Source organism: Rhagoletis zephyria, unplaced genomic scaffold (genome assembly GCF_001687245.7).
Source record: "Rhagoletis zephyria isolate East Lansing unplaced genomic scaffold, Rhagoletis_zephyria_1.1 Rzeph_scaffold_00483, whole genome shotgun sequence".
Lineage (NCBI taxonomy): Eukaryota > Metazoa > Arthropoda > Insecta > Diptera > Tephritidae > Rhagoletis > Rhagoletis zephyria.
Genome location: NW_016157567.1, coordinates 226961 through 238276, shown reverse-complemented (window position 1 = coordinate 238276; position 11316 = coordinate 226961). Strand labels below are relative to the sequence as shown.

At 40.1% G+C, this 11316-nt stretch overlaps 1 protein-coding gene across 1 annotated transcript; it reads left to right on the top strand.

The window, feature by feature from the left end:
- Positions 1-7599: 7599 nt before the first annotated feature.
- Map205 (Microtubule-associated protein 205) lies at positions 7600-10046 on the top strand. The gene has a single exon (XM_017611937.1). It carries the CDS (start codon positions 7923-7925, stop codon positions 10029-10031), a length of 2109 nt encoding a protein of 702 aa, XP_017467426.1. The 5' UTR covers positions 7600-7922; the 3' UTR covers positions 10032-10046.
- Positions 10047-11316: the final 1270 nt, after the last annotated feature.

Below are 11316 nucleotides of genomic sequence, written 5' to 3'. Positions count from 1 at the left end.
AGAGCGAGATGCGGAAACACTGGGCAAGTTTCAGCGTGAGGAACCGGATTTAGCAAGATGTGCTAAAGGCAGTGCAGCACGAAGGCAAGAAGCTGGGTGTCATGGACAGAGGATGCGACATAGATCTGGCAAAAACGGTGCCCACGAGAGGAGATATGGTCTGTTCACCACCAGTGGCCGGCAGAAGCACAACCATGTGAGATGGTGCACCACCGGAGATAAGCTGGAAGCAATGTCCAGTAACGCATCGAGCCGAGAGGAGCTAGAGGAAGGTGATTCGGTGTTGTTGCACATGCCGCAGCAGAAGAAAGGCTTCCCCTCCGAACAACATCGTAACTGGAAAGGTCCGAATAAGATTGACAAACGGCTGAAGGATGCAGTGCATCGAATCCAGACAGTTGGGAGACCGAGAACCAAGATGAAAGACTAGCAACGTGTGAGCAGCAAGTATGTCTGATCGGGACGATCAGACTTAGGTGGAGGGCAGTGTGGCGAATACTGCGGCAACGCGAAGCGAACAACAAGAAATAGGCAGAATGTTCGAGGAATGACGTAGAATGTTCCACAAAGAGAAACGTCAAGTTGGATGAATACTGCGAACAGCGAGAGAAAGAGAATGAGCGATAAACTTCAGAACGTTCTAGAGTTGCCATAAGTGCGAGCGCAGGTATATAAGGGCGCCGCCACAGCGGAGTTGAGTTAGTTATAAGTTAGCAAGCTACAAGTAAAGTGAGCGGAGAAGTGAGTTACGAATAAGCAAGCTATAAGTTTAATTGTGTTAAAAAGTAGTAAAGCATTGTTATTGCTTTAACAAATATTGTAAAGTGTTTTTTACTGTATTAGCGAGTATTGTAAATTGTTTGTTGTACAATAATGTTAATTGTAGTACAATTTGGTCATCGTTAGCATTTATTTAACAATCCAGCGATACGAACCGGAAGATTTGGGAAATCCGGACGAGGTTTCAAGGATAATCGTAACAATACATTTGTTTTAATCTCTCCTAGATACTGGCTAAAAATTCGTAATGTTGCTTGTTTGTAATGTTCTTCGCATTACTTGTTCGCAAATTAGATATCGCCTGGTTAATTTGTGTGGCTATCTCGTCTTGCTTCTGTAGATGTAACATGAGATCCTTGGGATAAGCTAATTCCTTATGTTTTGTATCGATATTGCAATCTTTAGTAGCTTGTCTCCATTCATTCATAGTTCTTTCATCTTTCTCCTGCTCTCTTTGTTTATTCAGGTTCATTTTAGTAATCTTTGCGTACGGTAGTAGCTAGTGCATTGTCCTTGGTGCTTCTTGGACATTCTTTAGTGTTTTTGTTTGTTCTTTGTTAGGAAGTGCCGGGAGGTTAGAGACATCATCGTCTAGGGTTTGGCAGCGATTTCCAAATAGTTTCGCATACTTAGTTCGTATTTCTTTGATGTGCAAATTTTCAAATAGTCATTAAGGGTACTCATCGATTCGCGCAAGTTTTATATTTGGGCAATTAGGCAACTTTGCGCAGTGTGTTTCATGAGGACAATTTTATATTCTGTGCAATTTCAGACATTTAATTATTTGACAATGCTCAATTTATAAAGTTGAACAATTGGAACTCGAATTTAAGAAAATATTTAAGTTTTACGAAAAAACGTTGAGCACAAATCAAAATGAAATTGAGCAAAATAGTTGATTGAGGGTTGCACATCACACTGCGCAAATTTGCGCGACAAACTTTCCACGCAAACTTGCCCTTTTTGTGCAAATAGCTTTCCATACAAATTTTGACATTTCATTTGCGAGGGTTTTAAATTGCACAGTTTGCCCAGTTTGCGAGAGCTTTGCGCTTTTAAATGAGTACCCTTATTAAGGGTACTCATATACACGTGCAAGTTTCATATTTGGGCAATTGGGCAACTTTGCGTCATGTGTTTCATGAGGAAAATTTTATATTTTGTGCAATTTCTGACATTTAATTATTTCACTTTACTTAATTTATAAAGTTGAACAATTGAAACTCAAATTTGAGCAAATATTTATGTTTTACCGCAGTTATTTCGAAAAAGCGTTGAGCACAAACCAAAATTAATGTAAACAAAATAGCTGATTGAGGATTGCACAGCGCAATGCGCAAAGTTGCTCTACAAAATTGCCGCGCAAAGGTTTCCTTTTTGTGCAAATGGCTTTCCATACAAATTTTGACATTTCATTTTGCGAGGGCTTAAAATTGTACAGTTTGCCCAGTTTGCGAGAGTTTTGCGCTGTTAAATGAGTACCCTTATTATTTTTTTGAGCCTTTATTCTAGCCTTTATAGGTCGCATCGTGTTCGCCCTCACAATTAATACAATATTTCTTAGTGCAAGTTATATTTTTCCCATGTGATTCGCTACAAAGTGGACAAATTGAGTCTGTCTGTTTGCAGTGTTGTGCAAAATGATTGTATCGGAAGCAGCGATAGCACTGCGCGAATGTGATACAATATTTAACTTTAATTTTAGTATAAATATAGCTAATTTCCGGTGGTATGTTTAGTCCGTCAAATATTACTTTGACACGTTTCGTCGTGAATTTCTCGCCGTTCTCTTTTCTCATCACTCTTAGAACTCCCAGTATTGGTATTGGTGAACTAAGTCCTTGAAGTAATTCCTGTTCCGATAGGTCTGTTGGAATATCAAAGATGATACCCATTTTGGAAACGCACTGTGCAAAGATTTTTGTCTCATATAGGTGTTGTTTGATATTTTCATTTTTGTAGAATTCATTGGCTGCACTTCCATTTCTGAACAACCAACTTTGATTACATCTTCAACGTCAGGTACTTGTAAGGTATTAAGTATTTTGGAGACCGTAAAGCGTTAATTGGCATTCGCTCTCTGTTAATATCCGTTTTATCCAGGTACACAGAGAACGGCTCCTTATGGTTCATATTATAAAAATAGTCCACTTACTTGGTTGAATGTCTGTCATGTTTACTTCCTCCGAATTTGCATTGGCCACTGCTGGGGTATCTAGCTTCCCTTTTTTGGTTTCCTGCCTAAATCTACTGCTGCTTCGGCTCCTACATTTTGTCTTGGCTAAGGGGCCATCCGAGCCCCCGCCACTATTCTCCATCTTTGATAGGGATCTCTTAAATTTAATTTTTGTTCCTTTTTTCCGATATCTACAAGTCGTAACAATATCAGTATAGAAAAGAAGATGATTAGCGTAATTTTTACGCTTAAATTACTGTTTTTATTGAATTGAAATAAATTTCGCAATTGCAGAGAAAAATTTTTCGCGCGTCCACGGTATTGCCAGCGGACAAAAAAAAAAGTACATCAACTTTCGTCAATCGTAATTTGCTTAGTCTAGGTTCAGACAGAGAAACTTTGGTCGCGACAACTCGTTACTTGTGGGAGACTGAGTGACGAGTCCCTAAAGAGCTTTTGTGGAGTGTTGCTGGAGTGACAGTCCTTGGCCAAATATAAATCTGGGTCGTTCCGGTTACGTAGACCCGACTGTCGTGGGAACGAAAAGTTGGTGGTAAATAAGCCTTGTGTAGGCAAGTTGGCAAACCCTACAAGTTGTTCGTCAGGTTGGAGAAAATCAAAATTTTTTGATTTTTGAGGCAGGTTGGTAAACTTGTAAAATGCGATTTTATTTTTTAAAGGCGCATTAACGTTAACATGGGGTTGGTGCGTGTGTAGGTAATTTCGTTAAGTAAGTTGGTTGTTGTTGTAGCGGCTACAACAACCCCACCCAGATCCCTCAGTCGTTGTCGTCAATCTCCACTAACGGTAGCCCATAGGAAGCGTGCAGCTTCGACGGGGTCTATCCATAGGGACAGGGGCGTTAGCGTGGTGGGGTTTAGAGGGCATGCGAAGAGATGCTGTGAGTCATGGGGCCGGACATTCATTTGGGATATCTTCGCTTAGTCTGCTCAGGTATGAGTTCAGCCTGCTGCATTAACCAGAGCGCAGTTGGGCTATTGTGGTCCGAGTCTCCCGAGGCAGACGAAGTTCTGTCTCGTCCACGTCTGGTCGTTGTGTGCCCAGAACGGCATTCACAGGTCGGGAGTCTACATAACATGAGACTGCCTCTCTGTGAATGCCGTTCAAGGCCTGTAGATAGGTTGTCGGGTCCAGAGGTTGTTTGATGAACATCTGGACTTCGTCCGTCAGTTCGTATAGATGCCTCCTGACGTGCCTGGGCGAAGGCTCTTCTGCAAGGAGTTGCCTGTTTGGATGGCCACATATGTGGCTCCCAACCAGGAACTGCCTGCAAAGCATCATGTTATGCTCCTTAACTGGGAGCATGTGGGCCTCCTCGTGCAGGTGGTGTTGCGGCGACATCAGGAGGTATCCTGTCGCTGTCCTAAGTGCCGTGTTCTGGCAAGTCTGCAGCTTCATCCACTGCGTCCTACTAGTACCCGGTGACCACACTGGCGCAGCGTAGTTCAGAACCGGCCGGCCAATTGCCTTGTACGTTGCCAGCAACGTTTCTTTGTCTTTGCCCCAGGTGCTGCCGGCTAGCGGCTTGAGGACATTGTTGCGTCTTTGTACTTTGTTGACAATAGCGGTTGTATGCGGGAAGAAGGAGAGCAGAATATCGAACGTTCCTCCGAGTTTTTTCGGGTTGTTCGANGCGTGGTGGGGTTTAGAGGGCATGCGAAGAGATGCTGTGAGTCATGGGGCCGGACATTCATTTGGGATATCTTCGCTTAGTCTGCTCAGGTATGAGTTCAGCCTGCTGCATTAACCAGAGCGCAGTTGGGCTATTGTGGTCCGAGTCTCCCGAGGCAGACGAAGTTCTGTCTCGTCCACGTCTGGTCGTTGTGTGCCCAGAACGGCATTCACAGGTCGGGAGTCTACATAACATGAGACTGCCTCTCTGTGAATGCCGTTCAAGGCCTGTAGATAGGTTGTCGGGTCCAGAGGTTGTTTGATGAACATCTGGACTTCGTCCGTCAGTTCGTATAGATGCCTCCTGACGTGCCTGGGCGAAGGCTCTTCTGCAAGGAGTTGCCTGTTTGGATGGCCACATATGTGGCTCCCAACCAGGAACTGCCTGCAAAGCATCATGTTATGCTCCTTAACTGGGAGCATGTGGGCCTCCTCGTGCAGGTGGTGTTGCGGCGACATCAGGAGGTATCCTGTCGCTGTCCTAAGTGCCGTGTTCTGGCAAGTCTGCAGCTTCATCCACTGCGTCCTACTAGTACCCGGTGACCACACTGGCGCAGCGTAGTTCAGAACCGGCCGGCCAATTGCCTTGTACGTTGCCAGCAACGTTTCTTTGTCTTTGCCCCAGGTGCTGCCGGCTAGCGGCTTGAGGACATTGTTGCGTCTTTGTACTTTGTTGACAATAGCGGTTGTATGCGGGAAGAAGGAGAGCAGAATATCGAACGTTCCTCCGAGTTTTTTCGGGTTGTTCGACGTCGGAATTGGTGTATCATCGACGTGAATTCCCAGTTGGAGTCTGACCTCAATCGCTTATTTCTTTACATTAAAAAATGTAACCAAATCACGTTTTCAAAACAATCTACACCGCTACCCACATTATACCGTATTTCTGATACTAGATTGGAGTCTTTCAACGTAGTTAAGGACCTAGGAGTATTTTTCGATTCGAAATTTAATTTCATTACGCATGTAAATTTTATCGTCGCTAATTCATTTTCGATGCTAACTTTTGGAAAACGCAACAGTACTGCGTTTTCACAAAGTCTTATACTCTGCATTTGTTCGGTCAAGATTAGAGTACGCTGGCTTTATTTGGAGACCTTATTACCAAGTGCACATAAACAGGATTGAGTCAGTCCAGCGCGTGATTATCCGACACGCCTTAAGATCGCTTAACTTCTCCGACCCTATCCCATCCTATTTTTCACGTTGTCAGTTAATTAACTTAATGCCGTTGCATACCGAAGAATTTTCCTGTCAATTTCCTTCATTTTCGATGTAATTTCCGGTAACGTTGATTGCCCCCTATTACTCAGCAGAATTTATTTCAATGTTCCTAGCAGTGTACTGATTTGTATAGAGTCGCTGTTAGCAAAACTCTTTACAGCCGAAATGCTCCCTTAAATAGAACTTTGCAAGAAATCAATACGATTTATAGTTCTCTAGACCTTGATCTCCCTATGCCAAAGGGTATTTTCCGAAATCGACTTGAATCTTATTTAAGTAATCTCAATAATATTTTATAATATGTAACTTTTTCTAATATATGTAGTCTGTAAGAACATCCTGTTGTTAGACTTCATAAACAAATAAATAAATAATGATGATTAATAAAGAAATATGTAAATATACACATACATATATGATATTTATACTTTCAGCAAACGATGTATACGTATAAAATTGTAAAATTAATTATTCAATTCCTTTAAATTCAAAGCACATTCAGTTCCTGTAAGATTAAAACATACACTTATCACATTTTAACTTTGAGTTTTCTATATTTGTTTTATGCCCTATTGGAAAATCAAAACCGGAACACATATATACAAGTTTTAACAAACTATTTTTTTTTGCTATGTAATTTATATTACTTGTTTTTAATAGGTACTCTGCAATATTTAAACAAAATTCAACAAACTTTCGTAAAACTTCAAGTTTTTAATAAGAATAATAAAAAAATTATGTATGCAGGTTTGTAGCACATTAAATTATAATTTTTGTTTAGCTAGCGGTCCTGTGCATTTTTTTCTGTACGAAAAAATTGTAGAACGTACTATTTATGTTTTTTTTTTTAACAACACCAAACTCTACGTCGACAAATAAGCAGTCTTTGTTATCGTTAACGACAGCAGCTGATTTGGCGCTAACGAATGTTGTTAGGGAAACGTTTATCAAATAGCTAAATTGTTAAAATTGTCGTTTAGCTGACTTATATCAGCTCTGATCCAATACTTTTCGTGAAAAATCCTGTAAAACTGCCAAACAGCAAAATTACTCTCTGAAGTGAGAGTAAAAAGTGAGTAACAACAAAAAGTACAGGAACAAAAAATCCATTTTTCCTGTAAAAACGTCAACCAGTGATTGCTTGACACTTTTCATGATTTTACCAGAAGAAAAAGTTCGGGTAAAATCTTGCAACTTCATTCTCTACACAACTCTCCAAAAGTCGCTCTCATTTACAGGATTTTGGAGGATTTTGGAGTACGGGAACATTTTTCCTGCAACTTCCTGCAAGCTCGTGTAAAATCCTGTAAGTTCATGGAGTACTGGATCTGAACTATCTTGATACCTATGTATGTAAAAATAGCCACTGGAGCCCCTCATTGCTTTTCAAGAGCAATATATATCAGAGCTTATAGCTTGCCATCTATTGCCGGCAATTTGGTCGTGTTTAGTACATGAACCAAAAATACAAAATCACGCAGAACGCCACACGATTCCACCGCTGAGAATTCCTCGAACATTTAATGTTTCTCTCTTTTAACGCTTCAAAACGCGTCTTCCAATGTTTTGAAGGTGACAGAGAATTGGAAGAAAAGTGGCATAGCAAAAATTACAAAACAAGTGTTCAGGTAGCCTTAGCGTAATTTATAATTTATGGGTCTGGCAACTCCGTTATTATCGATTTTGGTAAAAAAAATCTGGATGGCAACAAATACTCGAGTGACTTCGTGCCGCCCAATTCATTCGTTTGCTTGTTGGGTCATTTTGCCGGGTGTGTTCTTCGTTCGATATTGGGATCTTCGCAGTGCGAATAGTGCAGCAAATTTGACAAGACGCTTTGTTTGGGATAAGTTCTAAATATTTGGAGAAAACGGGGAGCATTGAGCATTGTTTGAACAGTGTTGTAAAAGTTTGTGTGAATTTAATATCGATAAATATTAAAACAAATTCGAGAACCTTTAATAGCTTGTGCAAAACATTAAAAGGGGAGAGCCCAGAAGCAGTGAACAAAGAAAAAGAAAGGTATTTGATATAAAAACCATAGTTTAAAATGGAGCACGAGGATAATGCGCACTTGGACAACGTTTTGCAAAGCTCGCCCCATTTGATGGATAATTTGCAGATGGCTAGTGGTGATGGTGTGTGTGATAATGTTGTAGCAGAAGAGATTGGAAGTAGTATTGGTGGAAAATTTGGTGAACATGAAGGGCATGACCAGGAGGAATGGAAGTATATTAAAGAAGGGCAACAGAGCGAAAAGCAGCAAGAGCGAATTAGAGACGGTATAGATAGTAAAGATATGGAAGACGTAGAAGATGTTGGCAACGGGCATGGATACGTATATGAGGTAGGCGATGTCGGGGCCGACGATTTGCTCTTGCTAGACAAGCACGAAGTTGGTAACGGTGTCGTTGGCATCTCAGCCGCTGTTGACGTAGACGCCATCAACACGCCAACCGGCATTGAAGAGAATGAAGCATTAAAAAATTATGGTGATTTTTCACCAACTTCTAATACAACGTCTATAGGCGGCGAAGACGTCGATTCGGATAATGGTGTACTGCAAGTCGAAATGAAAATCGAAACAGCAACATTACTGCAATCACAGCCGGTTGAAAATCTATTGGGTGCTGGTGGTGCTGAGAGAAATTTCGTAGAGATGGAAGAAGAGGAACCAAGTTCATTGGCAACAAATACTACCAATGGAACAAATAGTCTTAGCGAAAATGCTCCACTACAACAACTAAGTTCAGAAAAAAATGATCTAAAAACCGTGGAACTTTCTATAGAAAACAAAGAAAATGCTAATCCTAGTTTACCAAGCATTGGTTTACATGGTGGTAAGGATGAAATTATCAGACCTAATGACCTGGACTTTGAAACGCACTCACACTTAAACCCAAATGCTTTGGTGTTCGTCCCCAGTGTTGGTTCGAATCCGGCTTCACCCCTAGTGCCCACAAGCGATAGTGCAGCTTTTACTGTTGGCGAACCGGCTTTAAACAGTGATGCAGAAACAGCGCCACAACCACACCCAAACTCAATAGCACGCCACCTGCTTAGTGATGATGATTTCGTGGCTCAGAGCCCACGCAAGGGAAGTGTTGAATCCAATTTAGATGGTATTGCATTGCCTGAAGAAAATGATTTTGAACATGAAGCCGCAAAGCGTCCGCATGAATTGGAGCAAGAAGACGATTTAATTGGTGTTGGTACGGTACAGCACTTACAACAGTTTGAAAATCATAATAATGATGGTGTGCATTTGCTCAAAGAAGATAAAAATGCAGAAGAAGCAGATTATTCACTTGATATTCGTCATTCCCCAGCAAATATAATCGATCACGGTCCTGAAACATCTGTCGATTTAGATGCTGATATTGGAATTCAGCTATGTGATAATGACAACCTAGCCCAGCAACATAAATTTGAAATGCCTGATCCTATTGAGGATGTACTTAATACAGTACAGCCATTACCAATCGATACTGAAAGTGTAAACGTTTCTTTTATTGAAGAACGGTCACAACAAGAATTAGAAGCTGGAGGAAAGGAATTGTTAGATGTCGAAGAAAAAGACTACATTTCTCAATCGCCTTCGACTGAAGAAATGAAAATGAACATGCAAAATCAAATGCATTCATCAATAAAGGATATACCACAAATACCTATTGATATGCATGATGGAGCAAATATGCAAGAATCATTCTACTTAGACAGCACTTCAACTGAATTACAAAATGCAGATGATGTAACCCTTAAGCGAACAGGCGAAAACCTCACTGACGCCAGTAACCCTTACCTTGTAGCAGATCACATTTCATTCGAAAATAGTTGTTTTGCGAAGCCCAGTGGAGCTGAACTGGAAATTGACTTTGAGCACGAACATCCCTCTCTGAATATATTCGCTCCAGAATTCACTCCTGGTCAAAAATCAGTCTGTACAGATGGGGTATCACCTTCTCCCATGTCAACTGAGGAGAAACACTTAGTAGAAGATACCAAAGAACTGGCAACTAAAAGCGAAACTTCAGACGAACTTGAGCAAAAAATTGATGACTTAAAACTTTCTACAAAAGATGGAATCCTCTCTCAGGTGTGTAATTTACCTATATATAAGTCGTGTATAGCAAATTTTCAACTAAAAAGTCGCCGCTAGAGCGTCAAAGCAAAATAGAGTAAAATTGAGATATATAGAAAACTAGCAGAAAAAGTTGTCGAGATCACACAACTAGTAAAATCTTGCAAGTCAACAGTTGTTGACATTCCTGCTGTAAACATTATACAATTTATAAATCAGTTAAACTATTTTCTTTACATACAAACTCAGTCCTGTACACCATTAATACATATCTGTGGTCATAAGCAATAACCGCCTTAGTCGACTTAAGAAAGAATTGAGTTATATATCGTTACCTTAATACGCGGTTTTGCATTATCTTGATAAGCGGTTTTGTACTTTAAACGACCATATGTTATCGTATTCTGCCACTACTATTCCATGTATATGTGAAATCGCCATCTCGCCAGCTAGGCTATTTAAAAAGTTATAGACAAACATATTTTGGTTTCCCCATAAGGTTAACATTACAATGCAAATGTTTAAAACGTTTTTTCTTGAATTCAGGGTTTTCGACTTAGGCGGTTATTGCTTATGACCACAGATATATTGATTTCCACTCATTTCGCTTTAACATACATAATAATACATAGTTAGCTGCTCTTTCGCTATTTTTTTTAATTGCATAAAACGAGTTTGGTATCATGTTATCCATAATCTGCATGTTGATCTCGTCACGCAAATAAAGGGACCTAAAGTTCTAGGTCGCCTCCGAACTACAAATGGCTTTTATAAGAAGCGATTTCATGGCAGAAGAACACTCGGGAGGTTTGAAAATGCGATGACCTCGGATCGGGAGTTGCGTAGAGCAACATTTCCTGGAACTTTATTCGGGAACCTAAAATAAAATTAAAAAATTTATTGAAAGTCCTTTTTGCAGATTTGCAGAAATCACTTTCGGAAATAAAAATTGCAAGGTGTAACTGCAACTGAAATTACTCAAATCGCTTTCGAGAATAATTTCAACTTGATCGTGCTGCACTAGCAATTTTAATTTTTGCTGCAAGTGCTTTCAAAGCAATCGAGTGTTCCCGTGTGACGCGTTTTTTTGGCGAATTTGTATAAAATTATAAAAATGTTGAATAAAATATAAAAAATACGTGTAATTAATTTGTTCTACTGATGTGGAGTATTTAAGTATTAATGTATTAGTAGGGACAAATCGGTACCATCAAGGTATTACTCAAATCAGTTATTGTAATTGTATCAAACAAGGTATCGATACCTACTCAGTATCGGAAACGTATCGAGTACTTGTACATAGAACTACGATTTTGCAAATTTTTCAAAGTTATTGAATTTTTTTTTTCACAAAAAAATTGAA

Bases quoted from the DNA above. Each gene is read 5' to 3' on its own strand.
- Map205 (XM_017611937.1), top strand. From the start codon at position 7,923: ATGGAGCACGAGGATAATGCGCACTTGGACAACGTTTTGCAAAGCTCG.